General features: G+C 42.2%; 1 protein-coding gene across 1 annotated transcript in view; it reads left to right on the top strand.

The window, feature by feature from the left end:
- The window catches only part of SLC1A1 (solute carrier family 1 member 1), a 72277-nt gene that overhangs the window by 37019 nt on the left and 17892 nt on the right, over nt 1-17366 (top strand). The window contains exons 3-5 of the mRNA XM_082620674.1: nt 12798-12890; nt 14549-14663; nt 16114-16156. Of these exons, the coding sequence (XP_082476800.1) occupies nt 12798-12890; nt 14549-14663; nt 16114-16156 (251 nt within the window). The remainder of the gene's footprint in view (nt 1-12797; nt 12891-14548; nt 14664-16113; nt 16157-17366) is intronic.

Here is a 17366-nt window from a genome sequence, read left to right as displayed (position 1 = left end):
ATTTAGTTACGTAAGAAAATGTTCTTTTATCAAAAGTGTGTGGAATTATGTAGGGATGAAATGACATAATGTCTGGAATTTGCTTTAAAACAGAAAAAAGAAGGACTTCTCTGGTGGCACAGTGGTTAAGAATCCACCTGCCAATGTAGGGAACATGGGTTTGAGCCCTGGTCCAGGAAGATCCCACATGCCACGGAGCAACTAAGCCAGTGCGCCACAACTACTAAGCCTGTGCTCTAGAGCCCGCAAACTACAACTACTGAGCCCATGTGCCACAACTACTGAAGCCCATGCACCTAGAGCCTGTGCTCCGCAACAAGAGAAACCACCGCAATGAGAAGCCTGCACACTGCAAAGAAGAGTAGCCCCCTGCTCGCTGCAACTAGAGAAAGCCCGCGCACAGCAACGAAGACGCAATGCAGCCAAAAATAAAAAATAAAATAAATTAATTAAAGAGAGAGAGAAGGCACAATAGACATAATCTCAAGGCATTTTCAGAGGCGGATAGTGTAGGCACTAACAGAATCCTACCCTTAATTTACATCCTGAGGGACACACTCGTGCCATGTGCAGAATATCAGTGCTTAGGCCCTGTTAACGTTAGGGTCTGTAAGCTGTATTTATATCACACCACCAGGGAAATAGCAGGGGAAATGGCTATGGCCGTGCCTGAGAATTGTGGCTCTCGAAAATCCTGGCCCATTCTTATCAGCCAATGAGTTTAAATTCGGGTCACATTTTCTTTAATACACAAATTATAATGACTGGAGCCTCCAGCACAGGAATGGAACAGCTCCTTGGCTCCTGCTCCAAGAAATTCCCTGAGCATCTTTCCAGAATGCTGTCTTACTCCCCTGATGCAGAAGCTGGAATGACAACCATTTGATCTCACCTCCAGGGGCAAAGGTTTTCCATTACTGGTTTAACGAAAGCTTTGATATAAACAGTATTTATTAAGCAACAGCCAGTACTTACTAAGGCTTAGATATAAATAGTATTTATGAGAATATATGTGTGAGTAGATTTCCTTTCAAGCAGGGATCTGGAAGCTTTTATTGTAAAGGGCCAGATAGTGAATATTTTAGGCTTTTGAGCCATACAGTCCCTACCCAACTATCCAACTGGTTATCACAGAAGGGCAGCAATCAGTAATATGTAAAAGACTGGGCCTGGCTGTGTTGCCAATAAAATGTTTATTTACAAAATAATAGGAGACCAGCTGGCAGCTGACCTCTGGCGAGATAAATTTAAGACTAGATTCTAACTCTCAGGATACAGTCTAATTGAGATGGAATCTGAGTGACAAACCAACACACCAAGCAAATACTACTCATAAGAAGTGAAGAGACACAAGAATGAAGGATGGAGCAGATAAAGTGAAGTCTCAAGGTATTTGGAGACCCCTATTTTTATTTTTGTTTAATATTTTTAAAAATTTATTTTATTTTTGTCTGCGTTGGGTCTTTGTTGCCGCGCAAGGGCTTTCTCTAGTTGCAGTGAGCGGGGGCTACTCTTCGTTGCGGTGCGCAGGCTTATCGCGGTGGCTTCTCTTGTTGCGGAGCACGGGCTCTAGGCGCGTGGGCTCAGTAGTTGTGGCTTGCGGGCTCTAGAGCGCAGGCTCAGTAATTGTGGCACACAGGCTTAGCTGCTCTGCAGCCTGTGGGATCTTCCCAGACTAGGGCTTGAACCAGTGTCCCCTGCACTGGCAGGCGGATTCTTAACCACTGTGCCACCAGGGAAGCCCGAGACCCCTATTTTTAAATTCAGACTTTGCAGGTGATGACATACTGGGATCGTCTAGGCTGGGAAGGGCATTTTTTTTAAGGATACATATTCATTTACTCATAATAGGCTGTGTACTGGGAAGGTGTCCCACACCCTCCAGTGGAAAAAATCATGCCATGTGCCTCCCTGAAACAGGTTCAGTTTAATTCAGAAAACACTGGTTAACTGTGTGAAAACAAACTAACCCTGCGAGAGGCTGAAGTTCCTACCATCCACCTGGTCATGGATCCCAGGTCTTCTGCTAGCCACGCAAGTCCATGAGTCCCCTTGTTGTCCAGAAGGTATAAGAGTTGAAGACTCACATATCACTTGGCTGTACAGCTTGCTATTAGGTAACTAAGAGCATCCAATGTCAACTTCATCTATGGGGGAAAGTATGCATGCTTTTCTTGAAACATTGGTGGCTTTTTTATATAGTTTAGTCTCTACGAAAATTGCCACTTCAAGATGGATTATAAATTTAAAACTTATTGCTGGAGCTTAAAATCACACAGGCTGAGAATGAACATCTTACCTCATTTGCACCATCTGGAACCACTGGACTCTGCCTGCATTTCAAGAAGTGCCTCCTCTCTCTTTTCCCAGACTTGTTTGGGAACCAAGAAAATAAGATGGCCTAAACAGCTTTGCACACATGAATTAAACATTTCCCTAAGACCCACAAGAAACTTTTGTTGTGTCAGAACACAGTTATTGAAGCCAGAGGACTTATTATATTAACTGGGTTTCTACAACGTGTTTTCTCCAAAGAAGGAAGGGGTACATTGTATACATAAGGAATGGAGTTCCCATAATGAATGTGCCACTGGCCACGGTAATAAAGAGAAAAGCGGCAAGAGATAAATATTCCCTGCTTCAGTCTCTGACATAGTGAAACCCAGAGAATCCACCCTGAATGAGCTTTCCTTTTGCCTAAACCAGTGCTGTTAGACTGGTTCACAGCTCTGTTCAACTGAGTTAACCTGGTTTTGTTTCTTAAAAAAAAAAAAAAGGAGTGAGCCTCGTATACTTTAGTCACTTTTCCACAATTGCCTCTCTTTGTCAACCTAATGTGAAAGCAAGTAGGTTTTGCCATTTCTTTGGGACTTCATTCTTTATGAGGGCTTCCATGTCCTGTAAAACTTGTGTTAAATAAATGTGTATGCTTTTCTCCTGTTAAAAAAATAGAAAAACTGAGTGAGAAATCATGCAAGGATTCTAAGGAACCTCCTTTGTGGAATACATGGATCTGGGAAACTACATTCATTTCATCTTCAGTGTCCCAGGCTCTGTGCTGGGCATACAAGATATAAAGAGAAGTCCTGTCCCTCAAGAAAGGGAAACTACATTGCGATGCTGTGTGATAAGTGCTTTGTGGGAATGAGGACAGGGGAGGGGTGGAGTTTTGAAGAAGAGATAGTAATCAGATGAAGTGAGGCAGGCATTCCAGGCAGAAGAAAATAGCAGAAGGCATGGCATCTTGGGAGGACAGTGAGACTTTGACTGGAATGCTGCAAACCTGGGGAGGAGGCATGGGAATGGAAGGGTGAGGGCATGGCTTCATGTGATTTGTGCGCCTTCCTGGGAGGTCAACCTGAGCCTGTAGGCATGCGAAGCAAGTTAGAGCAGTGACTCCCACCTGTGTCATCTCCAAAGGAACACCCTGAACAAGCTTCAAGTGAGGAAGTATTGTTTAAAAGAAAATTCAGTGACACTCCAAGATGGTAAGGCAGACTTTATTCCAGACCATCATGGTAGGTAGAGGTACCACTGCAATGGGATTTTGCAGTGGAGGAAAGAGTGGGTTCAACTCCAAATGAATACAACATGAGCCCCTGGGAGTTGATAGCCAAGAAACTGAGTAGTGAGATCAGTGGATGGAAAATTGCTGTGAGGAAACGTCGGAGGTAAGCAGGATTCTGGCTAAACTGACCTCTAACAGGATTCTTGCTGAAGACAGGCCAGGTTAATCAGATATCACCTGAGGGGTGGTGGAGAATGAGGAACCTGATTAGATATGGAGAGTGATCAGATATTGAGGTTTGGGGGTTCTGGTTAAACTGATTTAGCAGGGTTCTTGCTAAAACTAGATTTTACAGAGAAGTCCACAGTTAGGCCTAGGAGGAGGTTCAGGAGCCTGACTAAAGTGTGGTCAAGCAAAGAATCTTTGTCAGTATCAATCACAGAGGAACAGGAGAGTCTACTGGTTAAGAGCCAGACTACCTGGGTTTGCATCCTGGCTCTGCCATTTACTAGCTGTGAAACCTTGAACAAGTTACTTAACGTGTCCTCAACTGTAAAATAGGGATAATGATAATACTATGTCATAGTGCCCTGAAAGAGCTATATAATTTTTTAACTTACTCTTTTTTGTCTGATACTATCAGAGGTTTCTAGACAGTCCCAACGTTGGCATCAGAAGCTACAGGGCCAGTATTAGAATCAAGCCCACACAGGTGAGTTCACACAATGAGTTCATTCTGGAAATGAAAATAATAGGAAAAGGCTTGCTCTGCCAGCAGTGTTAAGTTCCTCAGCATACAAGCAGCCTCTACCCAGATGCCTGAGCTACCAGCTTTGTAAGGGAAGGAGAAGCAAAGAGAGAGCTCGGTAATAATTAGCTTGCGGTAGAAAGCCAAAAAAGTCTCACTGAGCTGTTAGTTATCCTGATGTCAAAGCATGGACTTTGAAGAGAGCGGCTGAGCTCCTTAGATCCTCTGAGGTGTGTTTAATGCTTATTGAACAAGAAGCCTCCTATAAAAGCTCATTGAATCTTCTGAAAAATTGGCCCAACTACAAATACCACTGTCCTCTATGATATTAAAAAAAAAAAAAAAAGTTAAAACAGCACCTGGATTGCTGAAGAACCAGGAGACCAGCCCATTGCTTCTTGACAGATGTTTTGAACATCAAATGTGGACCTGCTGACAAAGGCTGCAAGTGAGAGCCTTTGGTTCATTTGCTGGGGACCTTTTTTTTTTTTTTTTTTTAAACTTCACAGAATAGTCTGGGAGGTGATAGAACCTATTTCAAGGCAGTTCTTTGTATTAATGTCTCTAAGGAAAATAGATGTCATAGGTGAAGCGTAAACAGAAATATATTTTGCATGCTCCCCTCTGCCTTTTCTCTTTCCCCCTTTTAACATCCCAGGAGTATTAATCCACGCTGCCCTGAATCAACAAAATGAGAGCATAGCCAGCCTTGTTTTCACTGGGGAATGAACTTATTTCTTTATCCTCATAGCCACCCAATGAAAGTAAGTAGGACCGTACCTCTCTATCTTCAGAGATGAGGCAACAGGAGATTGAAGAGAGATTCAGCCAATTTTCCAAGATTACACAGATCATAAGGGCAGCACCTAGGACTGACACAGAGTCTCGGGCTCCATTCTGGAACCTTGTGCTGCCTGGGGACCAAAGCCTGGGAAGAGGTGCCTGGGGGCAGGCAGCCATACATAGATTTTCTATTTTACCTTAAGTGCCACGAGAGGCTTATACCTGCATGTGAAATGGCCTGATCTGTGTTTTAAAAAGATCTCTTTAGTGGCCATGTGATGAAGGAATACAGAGGATTATGGTAGGAGTGAGGGAATGAACAAGTTAACACTTGTGTAGTGCCTTCCATGTGCTCAGTGACACACTTCATATTGATCATTTCATTCAGTGATAACGGAGGCTATTGACCGAGTAAAATTTAAGTTCTAGGCATGCTATAGGTACTGTTTCTGACCCTCACAACAGCTGTACAAGATGGGGTTGTTCACTTTGCTCCTCACAATTTCACTTTATGAGGTAGAGGCATTTAAAACCTCCATTTTAGGGATTTCCCTGGTGGTGCAGTGGTTAAGAATCTGCCTGACAATGCAGGGGACACAGGTTCGAGCCCTGGTCCAGGAAGATCCCACATGCCGTGGAGCAACTAAGCCCATGCGCCACAACTACTGAGCCTGTGCTCTAGAGCCCGCGAACCACAACTACTGAGCCTGCGTGCCTAGAGCCCTTGCTCCACAACAAGAGAAACCACCACAAGGAGCCTGCGCACCGCAACAAAGAGTAGCCCCCGCTCGCCGCAACTGGAGAAAGCCTGCGCACAGCAACGAAGACCCAACACAGCCAAAAATAAATAAATAAATTTATTTTTTTAAAACCCCCTCCATTTTATAGATTTGATCCCAGGGGGTCCCACCGAAGCCCATACTTGTTTCTCCATGTGCCGGTGGCCTCTCTGCTGGTGATGGAGAGACAGGAGTCCTGTGGATAAGAGGATGCCCCAGTGCAACGAGTTTCTTGAATGATGTGTCCATTCACCATTGTGAAGCACCATCAGATGCCAGACCCAAAAAACTTCCAGTAACAGTTAATTCTGATACCTTAATGGCAAGGTGGGGAGAGAGCATCACGAAATTTTGTTCTCAGGTGGGTGGTAGCTTAATCAGAGAGCTCTCAGAGGAGTCTTTTGCCCTCAGTTGTTTATCTTTAAAACATTACTATTGTTTAGCCCATGGTAACGTCTTCCTTTGCAGTGTTTTCATTAAAAAATTCTAGTAGATTGTTACTGCTTTGGTCAAGAGCCAGCACCCCAGCTCATCCAAGCCTCCTCCGGAGGTGAAAAAACAAGTGTGGTTTCTTAAACTGCTAGCAGGTGCCCCTAAATTTCAAGGACTACCTCTGTTTCTAGGCCACAGCTCAGCCTCAAAACTATCCCTGTTTTTAAAGGACAATCCTGGACTCACTGGTAACTGGACTTGTTAAAGAAAAGAAATGCAGTGATACTTGTTAAAGATGGTAAGGCAGACTTTACCTAGAACCGTAAAGACAAGTGTAGGGGCCACTACAATGAGATTTTGCAGTGGAGGAGACAGATTGGGCTCAACTCTGAATAGAGCATGGACAAATGGGAATTTATAGCCAAGGAGCAACGGGGGTGGGGGGCACTGGATGGATAATTATTAAGAGAAAACATCAAGGGTAAGGGGGATTCTGGCTAAATCAACCCAATAAGATTGATGTTGAAGACAGGCCAGAGTAATCAGACATCATCTGGGAGATGGTAGAGGATTAAGAGACCTGATCAGATATCTAGGATGATCAGATATCAAGGGTAGGGGGTTCTGGCTAAACTGACTTAGCAGGGTTCTTGCTAAAAGTGTATTTTGCAAGGAAGTACACAGATGGGCCTAAGAGAAGGTTCAGAAGCCTGACTAAAGTGTGGCCAAGCAAAGAATCTTTGTCAGAATCCGGCACATCTTGATGCTGCCTGCTGCGAGTTGCTTCTGGTCACCTCAGCCTGGTGACACCTCTGGCTCCTCTGAAAGCCCGTGATACCAGGTCTCTGCACCAGTGCTTTACAGAGCATCCAGTTTTTAAAGTGGGGTGGGAAAGATCCAGTTTTTTTAAATTTCCATCTGCATGGATCAATAATCTTTGTAAACTATAATGGAAATGAATTACTAGGAAGAAGATATAAAAAACAAAGACACACAAAACACTTGCCCAATTTTTTATTATTACAGTCAACACACATAAAATTCTGTTCAATTGCTATAAACACTTTCAAACACCTTTGATTTCTGTGCAGATCCTGTCGTACCTGCTTTGCAGTGTATTAGTGCACAGTTCCCTCTCATTTATTTGTCAGTTGCTAAAGCGCAGGTGTTAGCTTCCAGAAGAATTGAGTTTGGCAGTGGACTGTAAGGAGAGGCGGTCCTCTAGACTTCGCCAGGCATGAGGCGTGGCCTGAAAACCAGGAATCCAGGAGGCTCTTCAGAGTAAAACCCAAGGATAAAGCATGGTGATGCTTCACCTGTAAGAGTTCTAAATTTTTAAAATTATTTTTAACACATAACATAAAATTTACTTTTTTTTTTTTTTTTTTTTTTTGACCATGTCCTGTGGCATATGGCATCTTAGTTCCTTGACCAGGGATCGAACCTGCGCCCCCTGCTTTGGAAACGCAGAATCTTAACCACTGGACCGCTAGCAAAGTCCTAAAATTTACCATCTTAACCATTTTTTAGTGTACAATTCAGTGGCATTAAGTACATTCACATTGTTGCATAACCATCACCACCACTCATCTCCAGAACTCTTTTCATCTTGCAAACTGAAACTCTGTACTCATAAATAGCTCCCCATTCTCCTTTATCAAGGGGGCCATATTCTCAACCACTATGTCATACTAGCCCCATGCATATGCTACAAAATCTAGTCCAGTGCTTCCCAGTAGACCTTCCTGTGATGATGGAATTTTTCTCTATTTGTGCTGTCCATTGCAGTAGCCACCAGCTACATGTGACAAGAGAGCACTTGAAAAGTGCTGTCTTCAGAGTGCAAAGTCTGGATTAAGTTACCATTTGCAGGACAACATCCACTGAGCTAGACCACACATTCTCAACAGGAGCAATATGGCCTCGAGGCAGCAAAAGCTGGTTCCTAGGATGAAGGGGGGGCTTACTCTTCTCATGTAAAGAGCACTTATATACATTTAGTACATGACCAGATGAACAGTTTGTGCTATTAAAATTTCATGGGATGGCAATGAGGAAAAAATATCTAAAAGACTGGGGGAGGGGTGAGTGGGGTGGAGCACACAATAATGAAAAAAAAAAAGAAACACTAAGATGCTAAATATGTTCTCACATGGAGGTCTGTTATGGGTGAAAAGTATTTTTGTTGGCCGCTCTGGGAACCATACCAAACTGCCCTGTATGAGTGGTTTTTAAGATTACCTGCCAAGTTCCTAATCTCTGACACAGGAGTGGATCTTTGAAATGGGCTCACTTTGTAAGGAGAGGAATACCAATAAGAAGTGCAGTTTTTTCTGTCACATGGAAAGCATCGAGTACAAAATTCATAAAGCATCTTATTTAATACACGGAGGATCCAGAAAAGAAAAAGCCTCCGGCCTTAGAGCGCTATGGTCAGCATGGTGATGGAAAAGCACACCAAGAGATGATGGCTGATCAGGCTTACCATCATCCTCTCCACCGCCCCTGTGCTATCAAGGTACAGGTTGCACTGAATTTCTTTTTTTAATAAATTTATTTATTTAATTTATTTATTTTTGGCTCCGTTGGGTCTTCGTTTCTGTGCACAGACTTTCTCTAGTTGTGGCGAGCGGGGGCTACTCTTCGTTGCGGTGCGCAGGCTTCTCATTGTGGTGGCTTCTCTTGTGGAGCACGGGCTCTAGGTGCGCGGGCTTCACTAGTTGTGGCACACAGGCTCAGCAGTTGTGGCTTGCAGGCTCTAGAGCGCAGGCTCAGTAGTTGTGGCACACGGGCTCAGTAGTTGTGGCTTGCAGGCTCTAGAGCGCAGGCTCAGTAGTTGTGGCGCACAGGCTTAGTTGCTCCGTAGCACATGGGGGTCTTTCCGGACCAGGGCTCGAGCCTGTGTCCCCTGCATTGGCAGGCAGATTCTTAACCACTGTGCCACCAGGGAAGCCCTACACTGAGTTTTGTAATGTATTTAAGCTTGACTTTATTCATTCAACATTGCTGAGCACCCACTAAATGCTGGACATTCTGGTAAGGTCTAGAGATTATGCTGATGTCCAGTATGGTAGCCATTAGCCACATGTGGCTATTTATATTGAGATTAAAATTAAGCAGAATTTAAAATCAGTTCCTCAGTCACACTAGCCACATTGCAATTGCTCACTAACCATGTGTAGCTGGGGCTACTGCAATGGACAGCACAAACCAAGAACATTTCTATCATCACAGGAAGTTCTACGGGCAGTGCTGGTCTAGAATTTTGTAGCACGTGGATAGACCCAGTACAACATAGTGGTTAAGATCTGGCCCTTGGGGTCAAACCTGGGTTGGGATCCAGCTCCACCACTCAACAGCTGTAGGACCTTGGCATGTCACTTAGCTTTTCTGAGCCACAGCCTTCTCTGTTAAATGGGAGTAATAAGGCCTACCGCGTGGGGTTATATAGTAAGCATAAAAGGAGATGATGCACTTAACATGCAGTCATTGCTCAATACACAGTTTCTATTATCATTTTCATTTTTATTATAATTATCATTATTACTGGCAGGTGGGGTGTTTAGACCATCCATTCAGACATTTTATATTCATGTTAGGTTCAGTAATGTTCCTGTTATAAAGGTTTTCAAATATTAGGCTGTTTCCCTGCATATGTTCCCTCCCTTTATGGCAGTCACCCACCCCTCATCCTCAACATTGTGTTAAAAATTGTTGAGAACCTGGATTTGAGTGCGAATTCTGCCCCCAATCAGTGGTGGCTAGAAAGTTACAGTGGTAACTCTAGAGAGGTGGAGAAGTGTGACTGTTGATTTGAATAGACTTCTGATATATCCAAGAGAACTGTAGGACCTAGGTAGATTTGAGAAATGGGGAACAAAGCTCTTTCTGAAAGTAACTACAAGAGAGTTGCTGTACTTCAGCAGAGGGGAGCTGGCTGACTGCTTTGGGGGCTGTATTTGTTTAAAATATTTCCACCAAGGATCTCATTATTATGAAGCCTTTTATTGCCAGCTGGAACCTGGAATAAAAGCAGAGGCACCAGCCCATGACCAAATCATTAAGACAAATTAAGACATATCCATATATGCTGGAAACAATTACCCACATAGATTTAATTTGTTTCACTGCTGGAAGAAAATCCTGAGCGGGCATGAAACACATACCTGAGAACAGTTCTGCAGTCACCCTGTGAGCCTGTCACTTGTCAGCGCCTTAGGGACTGGGAGATGCTTAAATTGGATGTCTAACAAAGGACAATATATCTGAAAATACATCTTCTGTTAGATCAGGGATACAGGTGTTTGTACAGGTTACTTGGAGTGCTGTTAAGTTGGTGATTTTCTTTTTTTTAACCTACCATTATTGTTATGAATAATTATAATTGTTTATCAAAATGTATGGAGCTCAAAAATGGAATAGGAACATTTTATAATCAAATAATACACATAGCAAGCTTATATATTTGCATTATTGTTTGCTCTTTTTTAAGAGACCAAAGCTAAATATGAGATAGTTCATTGGTTTCTGAGTTATAGCCTTCAGTGTCTCTTAATTTTTTTGTTGTTATTGTTTCTTGCAGAATTATTGTTTTTAATTGTCTTAACATTAGGAAAAGAAAGTCTGCTCAGCATACCACATTCTTTTTCCCAAAGAAAGAGAATAGGATCTATCATCCAGGTTATTCTAGTATGTGACTGCTGCAGTATACCCATCATATGGTAATTGCACAATCTTGCTCTGGAGGTTGGTGAATGAGCCCTTAACAACATCCTGGGGTGACTGCTAGAGGCCAGAGCCCCTTCTCTCAAAATATTAACTTCATAAGGAGCAATCAACAGCCAGAGGAATGGTGTGGTTAGAGTGAGAGATGACTTTTTCTGTCATCATCATCATGATAGCTTCCTTACAGATTTTTCCTGTACGTCAACTATGTACGATTATATTTGAGGAGCATAATCCCCTAGTCACTTAAAAAAAATGGATAGGCCTTTTATAGCATGAGGAGTGAGTATAAAAGCTACTAGTGCTTGCTGATAGCCTGCAGGTTTATGACCTTTTCCTCGGGGTTGCCTCATGACAACCTCTTCGTTTTTCCTGCTACCCTGTACTTCAGGTTTTGTAAACAGTTATGGAACAACTCATGTGTGTTGAAGACTCAAAAATCACTTTCTATGGTGATTGTTTGATTCAAAATGTGATTCTCATTTTGGAAATCGGACAGGGTAGTCTGAAACCTTCAAATGACAGTGCTGAAAGATGACTTGGTCACTTCTGAACCTGCCTCGTGTCCCATGTAGAAGCAGTCCAGTTAGAGAGATGCATCATTTGATTCCATTTATATAAGCATCTTTGATGAAATGCAGAGGTTTCTAGCAAGGAGGGATGTGTGCCTTCTACCTCTACAGCTATCCTTGGCATTCTACACAACCATTTCAAGTCAGGTAACATTCAGTCATTTTACTGGCAGCCAAAGACCATCTGAAAGTAGATCTAACAATGTGGTCCTAAGTCTCTTTGATTACCTGTGCCCTCGGAAATTTTTATTTATATCCCAACTCCAACTGGGATTTTAAGGAGTCTCACAATCAAAGCCATACAGAATAAGGTTGTAAACATAAAAGCAATTTAAAAATCATGAAAAGAAGGAAATTTGCTAGCCAGGATGGATAATGAAATTACTGTCATTTATTATTGAATCTGGCCCTGAGATTGTCTAAAGATCCATCATTAAGTAGATGATTAAATACCTATGGTACAGCCACACGACAGAAGATTATGTAGCCTTTAAAATTATCTGCAGGGTGAATTTGTAACAATAAGAAAAGATGCTTATAATACAGTATTTAGAAGAGAAAGGATTAAAAACTATCAAATTATCTCAGCCATGTTTACAAAACATTGAGAAAAAAATATGGGGATAAAATTCACCAGAATATTGACTACAGCTGATGACATGAAGTGATTTTTGTTTTCATCTTTATGTTTTTTTCTTTTCTTCAGATAATTACAATGAACATATATATTATAATCACATGTAAAAGTTATTTTTTTAGTTGACTCTGAGATTCCTGACAAAAAAGGCAGAAAGGGAGACAATCATGAGTTACATGGTTTTTATTATGTGATGAAAGAACTTCCTCAGGTCTTCAAGGTAAACTTTTCCTTGATACTGAATCCCAAAAGAATGTTGAGTGATATAATGTACAAATCTTGATAAAGTTCTTAGAGCGGATGCGGAAGGGGGGACTCCTTTTACTGTCTCATGACCACCCCCAAGAGCAGCCAAAGACACAGCACTCACTATGGGCTAAAGTAGTGGGGATTAGCCAGAGGGGAACTTGCCTCCCACTAGGCTCCCACCTGCGTTTGGAATGTTGAAGTGGTTCTTTTGCCCATTGCATTTATTCAAACAAAATGTGTGAGATAGGCCTAGCAGATGCAGACACAGCTCTCAGCTCTTTTTTTTCACACCTTGAGGATTGAATCACCACCAGTCCTGGAAATTTTTTTGAGTAATATAATTTGATTTCTCCCCCCTTTTCAGGTGTTGCTGCACTGGATTCCAACATATCTGGAAAAATTGGTCTACGTGCTGTCTTATATTATTTCTGTACCACTGTCATTGCTGTAATTTTAGGTAAATTTATTTCTGAATCCTTATTTTTCTGTATAATTGTGACTTTCCATTTAAAAGTAGTTGACTTTTAAAAATGCACACTTTTTTAAAATCAGAAAGTACAATTGTCAAACTACTATGAAGCTTTTTGGCTTGAAGTCAGCACAGCACATTTTATATGAACAATATAATACTGACTGAATTTCAGCCGTGGTACTGCTTATTAGTGTCTCTAGTAAGAAACAGAAAGAGGGTGACAGTTCTGTGCCATATCTACCTTATTGGGTAGAAAGAAATGAAGCCAAGAGCTAATATAATCTTTAAACTTGATAATTAGTCTATAATAGTGGCTTTGAGTATAATTATAAAGTATTTCCAGAAAGATAGCGTTTCATTACATTTCAAATTTCATGTAGTAGCCAGAGCTAACAGAGTCTTGCCAAGTATAAATTCCACTTGAAAGAGGGAGAATGTTGTAATAAGGGAATATGGTTGCTCTTATACCTTTGGCACTCTTTTCTGAAAAAAGTATGGTCCATCCTTTGGGACCTAGCGTAACATCTTAAGAAGGATGCCCGGAGTGGGAAGAGAGGAGAGGAGTGTACTCAGATGTTGCAGCCAGTTTGACCCTTGCAGCTCTGCTTTAATGAACTGATAAAAGGTGATGAAGATGTGACATTTTAGTGGTATTAGGCCAGGGGACTTAGGAGGGCCTGAACCCCGCCTTAAATCAAAGCTACATCTCCTCATGAGATTCCTGAGGGAGGCCAACGCAAAGAACAAAGCTGGGCTTATCTATTTTCTGCAACCCTGAGACAGAAGAGTGGACCACACCCATTCATTGACCCTCTATTGCCCAGTGACTCCTCCCATTAGCAAAACTGACCCATTCAGCATCCTTAAGTCCTACCCCCTTGGACTAGCATTTCTCCTTGGGAAGAGTGATAAAGGGCATGGGGCCTTTTCTTCTTCACTCCCCTCCAGTCAAACAACCTGGTCTTTCCTAAAACCTCCCACCTCTGCTTGAACATCTCAAGAGGAACCCATTACCTCCAGAGGCCAGAATGGGGCTTTCAGGTGCTCTTTGTTTAGACATTTCTTCTTTACAATGAGAAGAACTATCTCTCCTTGGAACTCCTGTCCTCATTCCACCCCCTAAGAGTCACACGGAACAACACTTCCTAACCCAAATCCTTTTGTGGGTTTCACAACAGCTTTCCAGATATTTGAAGGCTTGTGATATGAAAGGAAAATAAGGCTTATTCTGTATGACCCTCAGAAAAATAACCAGCAACTGTGGGTAAAAGTTACAGAAAGATGTTGAGTGAGTGCCCTGAGTTGGAAAATGAATTATTCTCACCCTAACCCCTGCCTAGGCTGATTTCATAAGCTAAAGAAAAGAAAAAGGATTCTCATCAGCAGGTGTTTCCAGAAGCAGTTCTGGAATGCAGCCCCTTCCTTTTTTAAAAACACACATGAAGAGTTCTTTCTGCTTCATTTAGATGGAAAAGTAATAAAGGCAGCTGCTGAGGTCCCCACTGAGGCTTGTCATTTTGGCTGGACCTCAGGGTCCCCATCCCAGGTACCACCAGGCCTATTGCTTCTAAAATGGATCCACGAGGGGTGTCAGGTGCCCTGGGAGGTTCTTAATGCTCTGTGGGTGCTATCTTTGGTCATAGGTATCGTGCTGGTGGTGAGCATCAAGCCTGGTATCTCCCAGAAAGTGAATGAAATTGACAGGACAGGCAGCAGCCCTGAAGTCAGTTCAGTGGATGCCATGTTAGACCTGATCAGGTGAGTGTCTGGCCAGCAGGGTGGCTTCATAGGCATGCGACCTATGTGGTCGCACAGGGCCCCATACTTGGTTTAATGCTCTGCTGTTGCTGTCTTGAAATTTTTAAATTATCATACATGTTCATTTTGCCCTGGACCCTGCAAATTACACAGCCAGTCATGCTTACCAGGTCATGGTTCCAAGAGGGAATGGAAGGAACAGCGTTCTCTGTCAGGGTTTAGGATGGACAGAGATGCCTAAAGTATACTTGTTGCGTTAAGATGCCAGGCTGTGTTGGGTGGTCAGTTCTGAAGCATACTTGAAGAAATACATTTTTTAATTGTACAGGAGAAACCCTCTTATCTGAAGCAATCAGGGCTGGAGATTGGTCAGTTAATTAAAAAAAAAACAACCAGCATTTAAAGCAGAGAATCATAAATATGCATTACATATTTTGTTTACACTTAAAACTTAAATGCGTTTATTTGCCAATTTTTTCATGTCGGGCCAAGGTCTTTTCTTAGAGCGTGTCAGTTGATTTTTCATATTCCTGTTGCCTAGGCTGCCTTTATAAACGCATCATCTACAATTTCCAGATTCAGTTTCCATGAAGTGGAGAAACAAAACCCTTAGAAATAGCAAAGAAAGCTGATTGCCGAGTTCTTCCGGTTGTTTTTTATTTCAATTGTCTTCCCTTACCTAATGCAACCACAGAAGTTTTACTCACTTGCCTCGATTGAGTTTCCAGGCATTCCAGCTTAGTTTCTATAGAAACTGCTCCTTCCTTTTCACACTTATAATGCATTGATTTATATAATTTTTAATTCAATAATAACGATTATTTGCAACTGGCGTAAAGAATTTGGGAACAAGTGCAGTGGACTCTCATTATCAATGAAAACAGAAATGTGGAAAATATTAAAGAAGTCTCTTAACTGTGCATGTCTACCTGCCAGCGTGAATTTCACCAAGGACAGCGAGCATGTCAGCTACTCGGTGAATCAGTTAAGCGTGACAGGTGGTTAGGAGAACTTTCTATCTATCCCTGGTTGAAGCTCGGCAGGGAAAAATAAGTCTTAATACAAGGAAGTATTATGTAAAGGAGAGGCCAGAAGAGAAACCAGAGTACTAATTCTATCACATAATCATTTCCATCAAAGTATTGGGTATGACCAAAAAAACCCCAAAAAACAAAACAAAACACTTTTGCCTTGGGCTTCCCTGGTGGTGCAGTGGTCGAGAGTCCGCCTGCCGATGCAGGGGACACGGGTTCGTGCCCCGGTCCAGGAGGATCCCACATGCTGCCGAGCGGCTGGGCCCATGAGCCATGGCCGCTGAGCCTGCGCATCTGGAGCCTGTGCTCCGCAACGGGAGAGGCCACAACAGTGAAAGGCCCTCGTACCCGCCCCCCCCCCCAAAAAAAACAACACTTTTGCCTTAATGTAATACTGCTTGTCCTGTCTCCAACAGGAATATGTTCCCTGAGAACCTTGTCCAAGCCTGTTTTCAGCTGGTAAGAATAATGACTTTTGCCCTCAAGTTGCTCCCCTCTTCCCTAAGATTTTTTTCCTGCTATGACCCAAGAAATGGAATGAGCCCGTCAAAAATGACAGGAAATTCACCTGTGAATGGAGGAATATCAGGTGACCTATTTTGTAACCCTAGTATTTCCAGGCACAGTGACATGCCTGTTGTAGCTCCTCCATTTTCCCTTAGGCCTTTATTTCTTTCCTCCAAAAGGGCTCAACTGGAGCAAGTCAGGAACCTGTCAAATAATGAGTGTTTTAAAATGTGGCTTCTAGTACCTATTTTTGGAGAACCACATTATATTTGTGAAGAAACTTAGACTGTCTACAGATACAATGCAGTTAGAAAAGTAGCCCTCCACCTCTTCTTTCCTTTCCCTCCCATGTTGGGAAATCAGTATCTGACCCACATGGGTGGTTAGTGTTCCTGGCATTTGGTCTTTTGTTTCATCTTTACATGCCCATTGCTGGCACTCTACAGAGCAATATAACAAAGCCAAGATTTTCTTCCTTTAGGAAGTTTAAGAATCTCTTCACTCCATTTCCTTTAAGGTTTTTCCTCTTGTTTATCTATGCACTTTAAGACAGCTGAGTCTATCACAAGCTGCTGAATTCATTTACATAATTACAGGAACAGAGACCTCTGTGTAGACCAACAAAAATAGCAATTAAATTGCTCCCTGCCGACCTCCAAGAGGTACAGAACCACCTCTATTTAGGGAGTGCCTTTGCAATTCAGCCACAGTGGTCATTTGTAAGGTTCCTGGTGTTGGCAGAGCCTCGTAGGAGTGACATTTATGCCTGGCATGATGTTATACTAGCTCTTTCTTAAACATCTCTGCTGAAGTCCAGCAGAATCAAACAGGGCTGAAGAAATTCAACAGAAATCTCACTCACGTAATAGCCCTAAAGGGACTATTGACTTCGGAACACCTGTATAGTTCTTGATATTTGTTAAAGTCATGGTGACTACATTTATCCAAGTGATGAGGGTTTTTTTTCCAGATTAAAAATAATAAATGAATAAATAAATAAACAGAAACAAAAATGATTCATGATTCCTATAGAATCCTATAGTATTGTCTGGTAAAGCAACTACAAATAAAACCCATGCTTTCTTTCACATTATTGCTCCATTAATTGGTCCCTTATTACAGAAGTGAGAGAGCATTTTGACACCATTGAATGGTGGCTGTG

This window comes from Mesoplodon mirus (assembly GCF_964341445.2).
Source record: "Mesoplodon mirus genome assembly, chromosome: 1".
NCBI classification, from domain to species: Eukaryota; Metazoa; Chordata; class Mammalia; order Artiodactyla; family Ziphiidae; genus Mesoplodon; species Mesoplodon mirus.
The sequence above is the reverse complement of the archived record's forward strand: the minus strand, read 5'-3'. Positions and strand labels throughout refer to the sequence as shown.